Below are 19552 nucleotides of genomic sequence, written 5' to 3'. Positions count from 1 at the left end.
TGTAGATAAGTGTAGGTATCATGTAGATAAATTACATGTGCTTCCTTTTTATGTGTGTTAAAAGTGATACAAACTTTATATGGTGTATGGTTAAATTTAGAATATTATTTTAAAATATTAGTTTCATTTGACTTTAAAATATGTATGTTAATTTTATATAGGTTAAAATTTTAAACTTTAAACCAACATAAAATGAAAGCGTATCTAGTAATTGTTAAACATAACAATTTTTAAACAATTTTAAATCATAACAATATATATATATATATATATATATATATATATATATATATATATATATACAATCCAGCCAAGTTAGTAAAGAGCTAACAGTAACCACGGAGGAAGCTACAGCTGCCTAAGGAAAGGAATGCCAAACGTTAAAACGTTTAAAACAAATAGAAAAGGTGAATGCGAGTGAATAATAAACGTAAAATGTAATGGCATGTCTCGCAAGAAAGAAAAATAAAAAACAAAATAAGTACATCAATGAAAGGCAAACGTAAATACGTTTTTCTGAATATTATGACGTCATCAGTACGGTGCAGATAATTAGAAAAGGAGCATGTTAACTTTTAACTTTGCTGCACCGTACTGATTATGACCAAATAGTCAGAAATACGTATTTATGGCTGTCTTCCATCGATGACCTATTTCGTTTTTTGTTTTCCTGTTTTGCGAGACAGACCATTACATTTTACTTTTTTTGGGCCATTCTGTACAAGAAACTGTAAATTTATTTATTACATCCTTACAAAAGAGATCAATATCCGTAGAAAAAACTGTATTGACCATTATTCATCAATTTAAAAAGTTAAGCTGTACTAATGGCAGATATAAAAACGGCTTCCAATCAGATCAACCTAATGAAAAAATAGAAAATTGGAGAAATCTGGTTTCAACAAGGTGACTGTCTTTTACATAACGCACAGGTTGTCAGAGACAATTTAAATTTAATTTTTCCTGAACGTGTGATTGATAAGGCAGTGGCGGCTTTTGGGGGTAGGCAGGATAGGCCGGGCCTACTCAATAATTTTAAGAGCTTTAAAATTGAAAAACATATATTTAAAAATTATGTTAATGCATGTAAATAACTTTTAAATGTACTAAATCACTCAATACATTAGCGTCCGTTAAAACAACTAAGTTATTATATTAAAACAGAAAGCATCAAATCGTATTCAGGCATTTTAAATATCATTAATAGGCCTGATCGGAACTGGCCGACCCAGCTCACATAAGATCCCCGTACAAAAAGCGTTTGAAGTTAAGCAGCTTGCCGGACAACGATCTATATTGTCGTGTTTATGCTTGCTGTTTAGGCACCAGACGATCGGGCCTACGATGGCCATCGTTGTCACTTGTAACGTAATTATCGAATTGTAATATAAATTTTCGTTTAAATTATGATAAAAAAATATGTAACATAATATTGTAACATATTTTTAAACAAACAACACAATTGCAAACAAGTACACGGTTGCACTTGTTAAATAAATTTAAAAAATTTCGTAAAATTCGAAGAAAAAAAATCACATTTGCGTGATTTCTATATCGCCTGATTGTATGCAACTTATATATGTGAGATTGTTTTATAACTGATACATAAAAATGAGTTTTTATGACGCTTTACCAGGTTGCAGTAATAGTAATGTTGATAGTGAGTGTTTGGACATTGTTGTTTCACTATTCGAATCCCCATTATCTAGAAGAACTGAAAGTGATAGAAAAAAAAATTATTATGAATGAAAGGCCTACTCCAACATTGCAAATTGACCAAAAAGATGGGAAAAAGGTGCGTACTTTTAATTGCTCTTGGTATGATATCTACAAATGGTTGTCTGGAAGTATTACGAAAAACAGACTATATTGTTGGCCGTGTTTGTTATTTTCTAATAAGAAATATGTATAGAATTGTGAAGGATACTTTGATTTAAAAAATATGTCTGCCTCCTTAAAAAAACATTGCATTTGCAAGGAACATTTAAGTAATTTGCTGTCCGTTAAGGATGTACAGAAGAGGGCGTTTACTGTTCGCGATTTGCTAGATGAAAAATAAAAAATCGCAAAAATTAGATACAACGCAGAAGTTAAAATGAACAGAGAAATCATTAAAAAATTAGTTGGGGGGGGGGCCATGACCCCGTGACCATAGCTATGTAATTTGCTGGCTTGGCCTACCCAAAATTTTACCACACCAGCCGCCACTGTGATAAGGTACAATAAAACCAGACGTAACTCCTCTAGATATTTAAACTTATAGGAACTGAGACAAAAAATTGTCGAACTTAGTCAAAACATCAGCAAATGAACTAAAATGAGGAAAGCATTGTAATAATAGATAATAGATTTGGTTTTTGTTTGGCACAATATGGTGGTTGGTTTGAACATTTAATTATGTAAGTTTGTAATTAATTTTTATTTTATTTCATTTTTATATAACTAATTTTATGTTTACACCCACTACTTCTAAAAACAGCTAAACAAAAATATGGTTTCAGAGATATTATTTGGAAAATACCAAAGAATGTCTTATTTTTAATTAAAAGACGTAATTTTTTGTCAATTTTAATATTAACTGAGTACATTCTCCTGTAAATAATAAGTCTATACTGATATTAAAATTAATTTTACTCTTACAGAAACCTACGAAACGAGTTTATTTGTTGGCCCCGCATGAAGTTATATTGGTACGACACTCCCATTTCATATTGTTCTGAAGTTATTTTCGTGTGGCATCTTAATGTAATTTACTATTTTTATTGCGAATAAGCCATATGTGAACGTTGGTACATTTTTGTTTGGTTCAGTTTCCTAGTATTTTTTTTCATTTTTGTGAGTTCAGCTTCCTTCTATCAACACAAAGAATCCGGTATCTTTACAACAATAACTGCCTTAGAATATCTTTAGCTGATATTAGACTATTTGATCCATATCGTTTTTGATCAAAACCATAAGTTTTTCGTTGTAACTTACTCCAACAAAATGATGCCGAGATAATGCCCTTATCTCGAATCCGAATCACACGAAAACATTTTGTTTCCAATATTTAACTCCATATATTATATGTATACAATATTTCGAATCTCAGCTGGATACAATAACATAAACATAAACTTGTATCTAATAGTTTGTCTTAACGTTTATGATGTTATTGATATTAATAATACTGTTGACGACCTTGTAGTACCTTATAATATTTCGCTGTTAATGTGTAGGTAACTCAGGTAGTAAGATATAATAAATATGGTTGGAAATTTTATATGATCGTTAAATATCCTGAAATGGAAGCTGTAAAAACATCACTAATTTTTAAAGATAATCGACTGCAATTATTAATTTAATAAAAGATTCTCATTTTTTTGATATTCATACAAGGTGATTATCCAGCTTTGTTATTAAACTGTCATAAACAATCATTGATAACAGCATAAAGAATGAATAGTAGAAACATACATAAAAATATATTTTTATTGGTTAAAAGTCACAAAATTAGAGGAACGAGTAATAAAATAGCAAGGTCAGATGATATTGTCGACTTTAAACTTTCCTTGAAAAGCAGCAAATTTAAAATACTTAAAAATAATCGTGAGTCATTGTGACGTATCCTTTTAATATGTCACTGCTAAAAAACGATACTGTTTGTCAGTAGTTTGTACAACAAGAGTAATATAATTACATTTCCGCAAGAAACTGCGATTTTTAGAAGACAATTTTTGAGGTTTGTAATTTGTGAACCGGAAAATAATGTTACCAAATATAGTTACCTTGATATGTAGCTGCACTTTTTTTGATAGGTAGTAATATTGTAGTATAATATTGTTTATAATGGCCACTCATATCATCCAGTACGTGTTTGTGTGATTTTCCTATTAAAACCATTAGTAAAAATGCTGCTATATTCGTCATTGAGCCGAAAAAATGGAATGCATTCCATCGCAAACTAGCAAACAGTGCAGACATAAGTATGGATTGTATTAAGTACTGTTTATATAATTAAAGTGCTTATTGAAAATGAACAAATGTTAACATGAGCATCAGCGACAATATGAAACTGTTTAACAATACAGCATAACACTGACTAGTAGTCACCACCTTTCAGAGTGTTCCAGTCTACACTGAATATAGTTTATTTCTCAAAAAAATACCCCATTAGAAACGGTGTCTGCTGTACTTTTGTATATATTATGGCGTCAAAGGCGCGGCAGTCCACGTGTTGCAATAGCTCAAAATGAGATATTTTCCGAAAGAAATTCCTATAGAATATTTGAAAAACTTGCTAAGAAATTCTAAAGACCTGTTTATGTCGGAATACAGATTGTGTACCGACATAACAAAGTAGTTAAATTGTAATATACAGTTTTATTGTGATGATAGTCGCCCCATTGTAGTAATCCACTAAAATAGCTGATAATACTTAGTGAACGACTGTCTGGGGGCTAACCATTAGCCAAGAGAGGGGAAATCACGTTCGCCATCTACCTTAGGAGCTCGATTGCCGCCGCCGCCTCCGCCGCCACCACTACTACCACCGCGATTTCCACCACCTCTTGGGCAGCCAGATCTTTGTCCTCTTCCACGTCCACCGCCTCTGCGTACACTGTCATTGAATTGAATCTCGATGTCCAAGAGATGCTTTTGTCTACCAACGCGTTGGGGATATTCTAAGGCATCATATTCTTCTTCATCAGTATCCTCCTCATCCTTTTCTTTTTTCCTAAGTTCGAACATTTTCTTCCATTGGCTTGGGTCCTCTCCTTCGCCAGCTTTCCTAATATTGAATTGGGGTTTAGCACGTCCAGCGCGTTGAGCCTTCCATTCATCTAGGGTCAATTCTTTTGGTTCTTCTTCTACAGGTGTTTGTTCGACTTCGACTTCCTCTTTCTTTTCCGTTTCAATAGGATCAATTTTAACTTCGTCTCCCCAACTTTCGTTAGCGTCATTATTAGGCCTGTCTGCTTCCTCAATAACATCCTTGTGAGATCCCCAATTGTGAGCCCCAGCTCCGTCACGCTTGCCGATCGGCTGAACTCCTGTCTTGTCTGATCCGCTTTGCCTATCGAATTCCCTTTTGCCTCGCCTGTCTCCATCAAAATTCCTACGTTGGCCACGTGGTGCACCGGGTCTGTTTCCAATTGCGCGTCCCTCACGTCCTTCACGTCCTTCACGCCTTTCTCCTCGATCACGATTGTTGCGGTTTTCAAAATCTCCAGTCGCAGGTTCTCTCCTAGGCCTTTCTTCACGGTCCCTATTTTCAGATGGTCCATTATATGGTCTATCCTCACGGTTTCGCCTATTATTTCTTTCTTCACGATTTTCATTATTGAATCTATTAAAGGACCGTTCGGGCTTTCCGTCAACATTGTTTCTTGGGGCGGGTATTTTTTGAGAAATAAACTATATTCAGTGTAGACTGGAACACTCTGAAAGGTGGTGACTACTAGTCAGTGTTATGCTGTATTGTTAAACAGTTTCATATTGTCGCTGATGCTCATGTTAACATTTGTTCATGATGCCATTTTTCAATTTGCATTTTTTATTACGAAGTTTTAAATATTAATGTATTGAAAATGACAAATAGCCGAAACGTTTAAGCAATTCTTTTCTATTACACAGTTAAAATGTTTTTCAAAAATTTTGACGTGGGCTTACTACTTTAGAATTCAATCCATAATAGACAAAACCCATTTTTAACACCATCATGAAGGTAATCTATTTTTAAAATGTTCCTACCCAACTTCAATATGAGGTTTACGACCTTAAAATTTAAAACACTCATGACGAGATAAGCATCTTTTAAAAGTGTACAAAAGAAGTATTCTTGGCATTAAAAGACAACTGCCTCCGCCCTTAATAAAGTCGAAAGCGGAAAAAAATAAAGATGTGTCTATTATAGTAGTGTAGGGTTTGACGACATTCTTGCATAAGTGTATCCGGATTGAAGATGAGAAAAGGGACAGAGATATTGAAAATCATATAAGGGAAATATTTTGTCATCTATATTCTAAGAATACTTCTTAGTTCTAGTAAAACTTCTGAATTTAAATGAATCACTTATAATTTTAATCGTTATATTAATATACGGAATATACGATAATAAACGGGAACGAATACGGTGGGAGAACTACATACAAGACTTCCGATTACCAAGTGTGATTCACGACTTTTACTAGAACCTAATATCAGCAGTATTTTTAATCAACCTTCCACATAATTTTTTAAGCAAACTTCAATATCATATGAGAATCAAACAGAGATAGTTTTGACTCTCCCATATAAATTTAACCGCAAAAGTTTTGCACCACCCACAATTATGTTTATTTTAATAGTTAATTTTCTCGTCAACGGATTTTGCTAATTCGTTTTTATTTTAAACTTTTTCTTTGGTATTTACACTGTTGGGCAAAAATTTACTCAATCTTCTCTTTTGAGCTTACGTAGGCGGTCCGACAAGTACTTAGCCCCACCGCCAGATGGCACCACTATCTCAAGAGAAATCTACTATCATGTAATACATTCTCGTAGACGGCTAATGTAAAAATTTTAGCCAAATCAGAATAGTAGTTTTTGACGTGACAACGTCTTAAATTAGGTTGTGGCTCGGAGTCATTCATGAAAAAGTGTAACGCCCGCTCACGTCTGTTACAGTGAGTCACCGAACGAGAGAGAGGCCCGCCGGACCGGCGAATGCCTTGCGTCTCTCTCCCACTCAAACATGATCGGTCCGCTGCGCGCGCAGCACTAGAGAATTAGGCGCGTTGAATCGGTGCGTGCTTCCGTGCTTGTGTCTCTGTCTTTCTCGAGCGTTCTTGGCGTTCAAGACACATTACAGCAGAAACACTTCCTTTCATTTCATATTTCTCCTATCATCGTCCTATCCTCAACAAAATCACTCAAATAGAAATTAGTTAAGTTTAAGTTTACATGTACAATGTTTTAGTAAACAAAATATATTTCTATAGTTAAAATTTGTGCAATTCTTATTTTCATTCAATTCCTTGTTCCTATTGTGCAATTTAATAATATTCATATCAATAAATATTCTACCGAGAAAAAGACGTTGTCACGTAAAATCTTCGCCCGTAAAACCGACTTTACAGGCAACCGATTTTTTTTATATTCATTTTTAGTCCATATTTTTCACAGAAACTGTTTGTTTTGTTTAGCAGTAATTGGAGTTGTTCAGCAGAGCTTGCCATAATCACGGTGTCATCTGCATATCTTATGTTGTTAATAGATCTTCCGTTAATTATTATTCCTTCACTTTGAGATAGTAATGCTTCTTAAAAAATGGCTTCACTATGTACATTAAATAGTAATGGGGACATAATACGTCCCTGCCTAACTCCTCTCCTGATTTCAATTTCTGGACTGGGTTCGTTATCTATTACGATTTGTGCTCTTTGATTCCAGTAGAGGTTTATGATTATTCGTAAGTCCCTATGGTCTATGTTTTTTGTCTTTAGAATTTGGACTAATTTTTCATGTCTTACTTTGTCAAATGCTTTTTCAAAATCAACGTAACAAACATGCACATCAACATTCATATCCATGCATCTTTGAGCTAACACATTAAAAGCAAATAACTCTTCTCTGGTTCCTAGTCTGTTTCTGAACCCAAACTGACTATCATCTATTCCTTCTTCCAGTTTTTTATTTTACGACCATGTATTATTTTCAGGAATAATGTGACTTATTAGTGATATCGTTCTGTATTCACTGCAATATTTAGCGTTTGTATTTTTAGGGATAGCACAAAAGGTGGAGAGTAACCGTTGTTTCGGTATGTGTCCTGTTTTGTATACTGAGTTAAATAAGTCTACTATAATGTCTAAGGTTTCATCATTTATGCATTTTAAGGTTTCTATAGGAATTTGGTCTGGACCTACTGCTTTACCATTTTTTTTTCGACCGCGTGTAAAAGCGGGCGTGTCCGCTTGGAATAAAATGAATGGACAAAGAGTAATATCGGTCGGTGATTCGATTCTCGTTTTTGCACGGGAAATCGCGTAGCAAAACTAAAAAGTCACTGCGTACAGTGACCCTCTTCTTCGATGGCAACCCTCAAAAATTGGTTTAATAAGTTTCAACGTGGTCGCACGTCGGTTATTGATGAGCCACGGCCGGGTGCCCCAAAATTGGCTACCACGGTGGATAACGTGACAGGATCTTATATAGGCAGACCGCAGAATGAAAATACGCGAGATAGCTGAGACAGTACGCATCTCAAAAGACCGAGTATGTCATATCCTGTGTGAAATTTTGGGCATGAGAAACCTGTCGGCGCGATGATTGCCACGTTTGCTCCAGACATCAAGCTTAACAGTGAGACCATTTCAGAGCAGTGTTTGACGCTATTTAAGCGAGTTTCTACGTCGTTTGGTAACCATTGACGAAACATGAATCCATTGGTACACACCAGGGACCATCAAATAGTCGACACAGTGGCGGTACCCGGCAAACGTGCTCCGAAGGAGGCGAAGACTGTCCCTATCGGCCGAAAAGGTGATGGCCACCATTTTCTGGGATTCACAAGGGGTGATCTACGTCGAATACTTGGAGAATAACAAAACGGTCACAGGGCTGTACTATACCGATTAATCGAGCCGATTTGACGCCGAATTGCAGAAAAAACGACCCCATTTAGCGAAGAAATAAGTGCTCTTCCACTCCATGGCAACGGACCCGCTCATACCGCCCTATCCACAATATTCTCTAGATTTGGTCGCGTGTGACTTCTTTTGTTCGACTTTCTAGGTCGGACAATGTACAAGGGTGTGTTTATCCTCTACAACGCCATGTTGTAGTCTCATGTTTTGTGAACATTTTGTTTTTATAATTTTACTAATATCTTTAAAAACAAAGAAAATAGACGGTTTGATTCTTTAATGTGTGCTTTAACTGAAACAATACTAAATAAGCAATAAAAAATAACAGTTAACAAAACTTTAAAACAAAGAGAAACAACATAAACTAATATTGCGAGTTTCCTTCTTCACTTTTAATAACAGCTTCAAATCGCCTAAGCTTGCAGGATATTATGTGGGCTATTTGATTTTGGGCTATGGAGTTTCAGATACCAATAACCATAATTTTTATATCTTACAGGAAAGCAGGAAGAGGCTGCCGAAGTTTTAATTGTTTATTGACAATATCCCATAAATCTTCAATAGGATTAATGTCGGGACTTTGATAAGACCAATTCAATGTCTGAATGTTTACCGCACTTAAATATTCAGTAAAGACACTCAATACGTGAGGCCTTGCTTTATCATGCGTTAGAATGAAATTATTTCCTATATAAGGTGTGAAAGAAACAACGTGTTCAAAGAAACAAAATTTCTGTACAGTACTTTTTGTTTTTTTTTAAGACACCCGTTGGAAAGACACCAAATCCCTTCTTGCTGTCAAGTAAATTTCAACTCATAGCCAGCATTAAATAATCTTTATGTTACACTGTGCATACTATTATTAGAAATAGAGGGGGAAAAAGGCGATATTAGTTTACATGATGTTTCTTTCTGGTTTTATTTTTTATTGTTAATTTGGTATTTTTTCAATTAAAACACATCTTCGATGTAAACCCACCCTTGTACCTTGTTCTCCCTACAGCGCTTCTCAAACTTAACGCAAGAAAACCATTTTTTTCTTCCACCCGGTATAAGCCCAAAAGAAAAGTTTGAGTAAGAATTTGCCCCACAGTGTAAATACCAAAGAAAAAGTCTAAAATAAAACAAAAAAAAAAAGGGCAGAATCTGTTAATCCGTTCACCAGAAAATCAACCATCAAAATAAGCATAATTTTTGGTAAAACAAAACTTTTGCGGTTAAGTATATTGAAATGACGCTTTAACTATAAATCAAACAGAAACAAATGTGACTGAATCAAATAATCAAATTGTCAACCTAACAATTGCGTTTTCGCGTTTTCAATATTCACATTGCGAAATGAAGCATATTATACTATTTTTCAAAGTAAATACGTTGCACGTCACGATTTATACAAAGTGACGTCACTTGTATTTAACATTTCCAGAACATCAACCTTAGAGTTTCAATTTCCCTAACACAGCTAATAATACGACACCCATACGGACCTGCTCGATGTTTCATAGGCGTCGACATGGTATAATAATCAGAAAATTTTAATCATGATTATATTGAGAATTTTAGAATTATGTTGATTGAATCACCAAAAACATTTGTTATTATTAATAATATAAATTTTATGGAATAACTGTTTAAGTTTAATACTCCACAAAATAATAATTTTAATTACATAGATTAGACAATCGTACGCCTCTGATACGGAAATACTTAAAATTTCAATGACAGTTCAGCGTTTGGCAAAATTGTCTACAGTGTTGCCGCTTTTTTAAAGTAAAATTTGTTTGTTTTGATTTCTTATACAATTTATTCACAATATATTATATATTAATAAATTGTATTTATAAATACATTTTAAATTTAGCTTAATAGCTTTAAAAACTAATTATTGTTGTGTATTGTGATTGTGCTATGCTAAAAACAACTGAATAGTCTGTAGAAAGCTAATAAGCTTAGATTATTTTGAACAAGAAATAATGGCGGGGCGTTTTTACTATTAAATACTCTAAAAGCGGTAATTTAAAGAATTCAGAATATATAATTCTGTATTAAAATGTTTTATGTATTTTAGTATGTTGCAGCAGTCTTAAAACTAAGTGTATCTACTGTTAATAATATTTCACTTTTAAAATCACCTCCTAAAAAACGGTGTGACAAAAAGAAAAAAGAATATAGAGGAGTTGAATGTCAGTGGTATTCATGATGTTATTTACTACATGTACAAAGCAAGTAAGAACTTTGACAAATCAGCAAATGTAGACCGTCAGAATGAATGTTCATATGGAATGTTTATTACATCATAGTGTTTTCTTTGCAGAAAAACATATAACTTTAAAATTATTAAGAGAGAACCTCGTTAACAAGCAGATGTTCGACGGTTCCATTAGATCATTATGGAGGTTATTAAAAGAATTGGGTTTCAGATGAAAAAAGATTCTCCAAGGCGTAGAGTTATGGAACTTTCTAATATGCAGTAAAGAGAAATTAGATTGCAGAAAAATTTTTGTATAACTTTGTTTTTTTATGAAACATGGATCTTCCAAAATGGAACAATATGTCGTTCATGGAAAAACGAAGACAAAAGAAATGTTAGAACCACACAAACAGATGGTAAAAGGTTATAATAGTCACATTAGTCAATTCGTTAATTATACACATTTGGAATTTTATTTACGGAACATAGGATTTTTAATACAATTACTCAGATTCTCTGATTTGGAATTAACCAGTGTAAATTTATATATAACGTACCAATGTTTTATAACTAATTTATTTATTCCACTGGATTGCCTCTCCTCTGCGGTTTGTAGTAGCCTATGTGGTACGCTGAGAGTGTTGTTCCGTCTACCGATTTTTCCTGAAAGTCCGGTTTTGTGCAGATAATAAATAATGTTTTATTAACATCAATTTTGTGTTCGTTTTGGCAATAAAACATAATCATTTTTTTTAGTTAAATAATATTTTTAATTTCATATCTACATTTATAAATACGTACGTTTTCGGAGAATTTACATGCACTCTAGCTGTGTTCCGTTTTTACACTTATACTGGCAGCATCGCGGCATAAATTGAGACTCCAGTCGAACAAATGAATTAATTATAAAACATCGCAACGTTGTCTGAGTTTAAAAATCCTATGTTCCGTAAAAATGTTTCCAAATCTGTATATTCTTATTATTAGCATCGGGTTTATTAAGTTTATAAAACCTTTGAGTTTCTTTTACCGATTTTAGTTCATTTTAAAAATCCAATTGACTAGTGTGTTGTAATTCTTACATAATTGACATTTTAAAAATTCCTCATTTATTAACTATTCTGATATTTTGGCAACGCTGTTTGGTTCTGACGTCTTAAATCTTGAATGACGTGCAGTCATTTTTATATGAAAAATTCTATATATTCATCATTTAGTTTTTGATTTTTTTAAATATATTATTGTCTATAATTTACAATTTAATCATTTTATATATGTCACTATATGTCATTTACTGAATATGTTTAATTAGAATGCTGTAAAATTGATTATTTGTACAGGGTTGTATGTTTGTATGCATAAATTACACTTTTTCACTCATGAAATTCCCTATTACAGATTAGTATTACAGGTTATACCAATTATTTATATGTTTTATTTCAAACAGTTTTGACACGATTTCGGGATTGGAACTTAGGTATATGTATTTAATAAAGATAAAACATAGATTAGTCGATTTAAAAAGTATTAACTTTCTGTTTGATACTCTAATATAAACTTAAATTTGCGATTACAAACCACCTACCATGAATCAAAGAAAAACCGTAGAGTTACACCAATGTAATTAACTGTCCAACTCACTTTTAATATAGTTCTAATCTACCTCACCCGTCAATCACGATCGTAGACAGATAACGATTGGAATCGGTTTGTTTTCTCTGAGCAATGTTTGTACTTAACTGCCGGTAGGAAGATGAAGAAAGAGTCGAATTAGAGGAAACGCTGCAGTAAATATTTAAAGGTAATGGCTAATCTGTATTTTAGAATGTATGTATGTGTTAGGTAGGTTAATGAACTTGTGTTTTTTTTTAGAATCGTGGAATGGAGTGTTTTGTGCTGACAGTGATCGATGTTAATAAGTATAGCGTATGTAAAATAAACTTACGATACAATACATTTCAGTAGGAAGTACTTAAAGTGATGAACATTTTTTTAGCAAAAATAATAAACCGGCGAAAGTTAATCCAACATTTAAAAAGTTGTTTGAAACATATATAGTATACAATAATATTATAATATATACAAGTCTGTTTTTTACAGAACATTTTTTCTGTAGATGTAGACTAAACGTATTTAGGGCAGTCTCTGCCTTGAAAACATAACGCTGACAGTGTCTGTGTATGAAATTTGTATACCACTAGCATATTATCGCGAATTCAAGGTATTTGCCTATAAGACCAGCAGAGTATATTCACCATTACTAGGAGATAAATGGAGATAGGCTAATATATATTAGCAATATATAGGCAAATTAGCAACGAAACCATTCGATGGCATCAACACTAAATAAGAGTTTACCATGGCTACAACTAATGTGACTAACTATCTGTCACGTATTTTCTGACACTCCCGACATTTAAATAATACATTAGTTTGCGGGATTATACGTCAGGGTCTGAAATTATCTCCTTACGATCGTTTGCTGATTGATAACTGCCTAAAGTTACTTGACTCATCACATTATCATCTTCATGCTTCATTGACAACTATTGACAACTATCCAAAAGTAATCGGAGAACTTATAGTAGAAAAAAGAAAGTTAAGAAAACAAAGGCAGCAATACAGAGCTCCACGAGACAAAACTAGTCTAAATAATGCTACACAAAACTAAAAAGGGAGATACAGCTACAGATACAGATAATTGACAACAAAGGCAACAGAAAAAATGAAGAGACTAATTATTCATTCTCCTCCTATCAAATTGGAAAACGAAGACTGGGCTAAAAGTAACGAACAGAAAGCAGAACGATTTGCAGATCATTTAGAAAGCACGTTCAAACCCAACGACAATGATGGTGAAGAACTGAGATGAGAAGAACCATTCCAAACCGAAGAAAGAATAACGTTGACATCATTTACAGAAGTATCAACAGAGATAAAAGAGAATATAAACCCTAAGAACAGGACAACTATTAAAAAATCTACCAAGAAAAGCCATAGTTAAGCTGACACACCTAAAAACGCTGCTTTTAGATTGAGATATGTTCCCAGATTCCGGAAAGTAGCCGAAATCTAATGACTTCGTTTGATCGCCAAACCTCCTAATGAAGTGACATCCTATCAACCAATATCACCTTCCGGTGATGTCAAAACTATTTGAAAAACTTCTATTGGAAAGATTAAAACCAATAATAAAAAGAAAAAAATCTGATACCAAATCATCAATTTGGTTTCAGAAATAAACATTCCACTATTGATCTTCTTCTTCTTCACATGCCATACACCAAAGTGCGTAGGCGACTATCTCATTACTAGAATTCTGTTCTTGGCGGCGTGACACAGCTCGCCTGTATTGTGTATTCCTGTCCATTCTTTAATATTTCTTAACCAGGATAATTGTTTGCGGCCGGCTCCTCTCCTACCTTCGATCTTCCCTTGTAGAATTAACTGAGGTATTTCATATTTTGCTCCTCTCAATATGTGCCCAAGGTAACCAATCTTGCGTTTTTTAATTAATTTAAAGAGTTCTCTTTCCACGCCGGCTCTCTTAAGGACGTCATCGTTTCGAACTCTATCCACCCAAGGTATGCGCATCATTCTTCTTAATGACCACATTTCAAATGCTTCAAGTTTGTTGATAGATGTTTTTTTCAAAGTCAACGTTTCCATGCCATAAAGCAAGATGGACCATATGTAGCACTTGACCATTCTGTAGCGTATTTCGAAATGTAGGTTTTGATTACATAGAAGCGGTCTGAATTTTACCTTGTCTTGCCATTTGTATTCGGGTTTTTATCTCTTGTTGTGGATCCGATTGGTCATTGATTGTGGTGCCAAGGTATTTAAAAGTTTTCACGCGTTTTATGCGATCGTCACCTATGCATATTATCGGGTTTTCTGGAGGGTTTCTGCTAATGACCATATATTTCGTTTTCAAAATGTTGATTTTAAGGCCATATTTTTTACCTATGCTATTCACCCTATCAAGTAATAACTGCTGATCTTCCAATTTATCAGTTATAATCAGTGTGTCGTCCGCATAGCGTAGGTTACTAATTGGTATGCCGTTCACCTTAATGCCTAATTCCGTGTCTTCTAATGCTTCCGCAAATATATTTTCAACATATAAATTAAAAAGCATCGGAGAGAGTATGCAGCCTTGGCGGACACCTTTCCGGATTTCAAATTCATCCGTATATTGGTCTTGATCAATCCTCACCTTTGCCATTTGGTTCTATTGATCAAGTTCACAGAATAACGAATATAATAGAAAAAACATTAGAAGAAAACAAAATCTGATCTACAATTTTCTTGGACGTAGCACAGGCGTTTGATAAAGTCTGACATGAGGGTTTAAATTATGAACTAAGAACGGTCATGCCTAAACAGTATTCAGAAATCTTAGAATCATACATTGCGAATACATATTTCAGAGTAAACAAGAAGAAGCGTTCACCGATTTAAGAGAGATTAAAGCTGGCGTGCCACACGGAAATGTATTAGGTCCAGTCATGTACCTATTGTATACTTGTGAAATTCCAGAGCTAGAACAAAACACTATTGCCACCTTCGTGGATGATATAGCCATACTAGTGATAGGAGACACTAGGGAAGAAGCGACTGATAAGTTGCAACTATCAGTAAACACAATACATATCTGGACCAGAAAATGGCGAATAAAATTAAATGAGACCAAATCTGCACACATTAACTTTACAAATAAAAAATTTCCCAGTTAGAATAAATGATACACAAGTTCCTTATGCAACATCAGCAAAATACTTGGACATCACCCTTGACGCGAGGCTGCGCTGGAAACTTCATGTCAAAAAGAAAAGAGGGGAGCTTGATATTAGATATAAGAAATTGTATTTACTGATTGGAAAAAATTCAACATTATCCAATTCACAATAAATTATCCATTTACAAGCAAGTACTGAGGTCAGTATGGGTATATGGGTGTCAACTCTGAGGCTGCACCAAAGCTAGTAATCTACATATTATCCAGAGATTTTAAAACAATGTACTGAGCAACATTGTTAATGCTCCTTGGTATATCCGTAACAACAACCTCCACCGGGATGTGGGTATGGAAACTGTGACCGCAGTAATCAAGAGGACAGTAGCACGTCACGAGCAGAGGCTGCATAGTCATACAAATGTCGAGACAATCCAGTTTCTTGACAACACTGAACTAAAGAGAAGACTCATAAAAATAAAACCATTTGAGTTAGTCTACATGTATAACAATTTAGTGTAAAAAGCAGAATATAGTGCTGCGATGTTATTGCATGTTGGTTGTAGTGCATTAGTTGATAGATAAAAGAAAAGTAAGCCATAGGGTAAGCACTTATTAAGTATTTGCTGTTATTAAGTTAGGTCAGAAAGTAACTGATAATTGGTCATTTGTGACGAGATAGCGGAACACAAATACCGTACAGGTGTTTCACAAAAAAAAATGCTTCATTAAGAAAAAAAAGAGGTGTGATTGGACTTGCCAATTGTTTTCGAATTTATATAAAATGTCACATTTTGTAAAGACAACAATGTATCTTTACTTTATTTAATTATGGTTATAATGCATTAAGTATTTTTCTAAATTAACACTATGCCAAAACAAGAAAAGAAAACTATACTGCTATCAAAAAAACTAAAAATGTAGGACAGATGGGGAAAATACTTTGATGAATCTCTCAACTATTGACAATAAAAATGAACAGCAGCATATCAATAACATCAGTTTACGAAAACTTCTTAATAATAATTACAAAATCTTACCGTATTGTGAAGAATAGCATACTGATGCTGAACTTACCTGAAAAATAATAAAATAATATGAGTCTCGGTTTCTCAGAAAGGCTGTATTTAAAAGAAAACAAACTTATCAACGTTATCATAAACAATATGGATACGCAGACAACACAGATGTAATAGTTAACCATAGGTACAAAAATTATTTTCTAGAATTGTAAAAAACATTTGTTTATGTAAAATATGATGTGGTTAATTAAAAAAAAATGAACATTAAAAAAGAAAAATTGATAAAGCTTTATTCGTTACTTAAAGATGCAGGTTTGTCTGAGCAATCTAGTTTTGTTTAATAATTTTAAAAGAAGCTGATAAAAGGTGCTGCTGACTATGGCACATTATTAAACGAAAAAACACATGGGAGATATCATGCAACAAAAAACTATTATATGAAGGCTGAAATAAATTGACGTCATTACCAGTAAAAGTAAAACTTATCGTAATCCTTGAATAAATGAATTTATTTATGCCACAATAATATATCCCAGAATTCTTAAAAAATTCCTTTTTCTCAAAATAAATTTAAAAGTAATAAAAATACGAAAAAAGTGGAAAAAAATTTTTTTTGATAAAAATTTTGCTGTAGCATTAAAGAGATATTACCATTTAAAAGAGGCATTTACGTACGGGTGACAGAGTTTCCGAGCATTCATAACTCTTTATGGAAACCAAAGGAATGATATTTACGTGACCTTGTAGCCAATAAAATTTCCTACAAAATGTAGTTTATAAGAGAAAATTCTGATACTTGTAAATATTTTAAATTTTCGAGCATTTATAAACATATATTTTAAGTGCAAATTGTGGGTGTCGGGCACTTAAGATATTCTGCAAAGAAACTTCCAGTAATAATTGCCAGAATTACCCATTATTAACATTTTTGCCATTAATTATTAATATATTTTTTAAAAATAAAAAACACTTAATATTTATATGCTTATATTTAAGTATATTTCCATTTTTAACTGTTTTTTCTCTAACTTCAAGGGATGATTTAAAAGAATTGAAGAATTAGTAACAATAATTTATTATACCATATATACTACAAGGGCATATTTCGTCTATATAAATGCCACTATGAAAACATTTTAAACTGTTGAAAAATATTTTTTTTTAATATTTATTTCATTAAGTATAAGAGGTGGTTTTTAAGGTTAGTAATATTCTTAAACACCATAAATCAATATTCAAGAATATAAAACAATAAGCATTTAATATATTGAAACATAATTCAATCCTAAAAAACGCTTAAATCTATTAAAACAAATATTTTCTTTAATTTCACTGTAAGGGATGATTTTGAAGAGTTGGAATATTATTAAAATTAATTTGTTGTACCATATATACTATATCTTTTATGTAAATGCCAGTAAAAAATATTTTCAACCGTTGAAAAATATTTTTAAATTTATTTCATTATAACGGCTGGTTTTTAAAATTAGAAAAATTCACAAATACAATAAATTAATATTCCAAAATATAAAAAAAATAAGAATTTAAGATATTTAAAAATAATTCAATCCTATAAAACGCTTAAATCAATTGTTTCATAATTTTTTTAATTCAAGGGATAATTTTTACTTCATAAAAACAAAAAGCACAAGTCGCTGTTATTAAACTTTTGAAGTGGTGTGTAAGACAAGCTTAGTTACAAATTTTTAGAGAAATGGATGCTGTTTTTTCCATCAATGGCAATTTTAATAATGACTACAGACATCTGTCAAAAAAATTTAAAAAAACCTAAAAAAAAGTCTTCGGACACAAAAAAAAATTACAAAACTACTAACAAAAGGGCGAAAGCCACCAAAAAAATTAACAAAAATCCCTAAACCCGGGCACGAGAGGCCCACACCCTCGAGAGCCAAGTCGTCGAACACGGAGCGGGACTTGGGGCCCGAGCAAACAATTTCAGATTCGAAGTCACCAAAGATAACAGGAAAATAGTGTCTTACGCTAACCTGCTTTGATCGGGATAGGATATCGTGTTGGAGTTCTTGTACCCAGGACTTCCACACGACAAGCACTTTGCTGATAGCTGTGCCTCTATCGCGCATCAGAGTGCTATAGGGGGAAAAGGATGGTCTGGAGTATTGGGGCGCGGTGGAATGACTACTGAATCCAAGAGTCAATCCTTTTCGCCCCAATAAATTGTAACAGCCGAGTGTCATTCTTAAGGGGTGTACAAGTCTCACAGGCTGGATTAAATTAAATTGCTTGCTTGCTTGGATGCTGTTTTAAAGAATTAAAGAACTGAAGTAATAGTCCATTTTTAGGTTTAGTAACTGGACTATTATTGTTTGCCTATTTTTGCCTAATTCTTTATCGCATACAAAAGCATTTAGAGTAATATATATGTTTTAAGTGACAGTGAAAGAAAACTTTTCAATGTTATTTTATAGGTCTACGTCTACGCAATAAATATTTCGAAGACCTTTAAAAATCACCAACTCGAATTAGTCACTTCTGCCGGATATTAAACATCACAGTTAAATATCAAGACGACGTTATTCTATAATGTGTATTCCATATTAAAGCTCATAAAGAAGGTGAAGTGAAATGACCTTTTGCCCACATTTTGGGTCAATGTTATCTCAACGTTTGTTTTTAATCACACTTTGTGTTCTGGTTTCAAAAACTTTTCCGGGTATTTTGCAATTTCTTAAGGTCGTGTTCGAAGCGAATATTTTTGGTGATAAATATTCATGGATTCCTTGTCTACATGAATATAAGATTATCGTAAACACGGTATTTTATAAACACTACAGGTGTATAAAGTCTACCGATATAAAAAGAAATTCAGTAAAGAACCAATAAACGCTTTTTAAACTGTTTTATATACGTGGAATATATTTTCGTGAAGATCAGTAGTGAATATAATCATACTGAAATCCTTTTTAATAATAAAAACATGAAATTCTACTAGCCCAAGCTATGGTTAAAGGTC

General features: G+C 33.1%; 2 protein-coding genes across 8 annotated transcripts in view; both read right to left on the bottom strand.

The window, feature by feature from the left end:
* The window catches only part of LOC140450298 (uncharacterized), a 657231-nt gene that overhangs the window by 176204 nt on the left and 461475 nt on the right, over positions 1-19552 (bottom strand). The window contains exon 1 of one of the 7 annotated variants that reach the window (XM_072543848.1): positions 16579-16618. The exons of the other annotated variants lie outside the window; for them this stretch is intronic. The gene's annotated coding sequence lies outside the window, so the exon portion shown is untranslated. Of the gene's footprint in view, positions 1-16578; positions 16619-19552 lie in introns of those variants that run through there. 7 annotated transcript variants of the gene reach the window in all.
* Positions 4447-18776, bottom strand: LOC140449937 (intracellular hyaluronan-binding protein 4-like). The gene is made up of 2 exons (XM_072543354.1): positions 18567-18776; positions 4447-5397 (listed from the first exon to the last, which is right to left on the bottom strand). The coding sequence occupies exons 1-2, from the start codon at positions 18774-18776 to the stop codon at positions 4447-4449; spliced, it is 1161 nt and encodes a 386-aa protein (XP_072399455.1).

The sequence above is a fragment of the Diabrotica undecimpunctata genome, chromosome 9 (assembly GCF_040954645.1).
Source record: "Diabrotica undecimpunctata isolate CICGRU chromosome 9, icDiaUnde3, whole genome shotgun sequence".
Taxonomy (NCBI): Eukaryota; Metazoa; Arthropoda; class Insecta; order Coleoptera; family Chrysomelidae; genus Diabrotica; species Diabrotica undecimpunctata.
Note: the sequence above shows the minus strand (reverse complement) of the source record. Positions and strands in the feature narration are given on the sequence as shown.

What these genes read in the sequence shown, in the direction of transcription:
- LOC140449937 (XM_072543354.1), bottom strand. Translation starts at nt 18,776, where the DNA reads ATGACACTCGGCTGTTACAATTTATTGGGGCGAAAAGGATTGACTCTT. An exon ending in TCCTATCCCGATCAAAGCAG is followed by an intron (nt 5,398 to 18,566) that starts GTTAGCGTAAGA and finishes CACTGAATATAG; the next exon opens with TTTATTTCTCAAAAAATACC.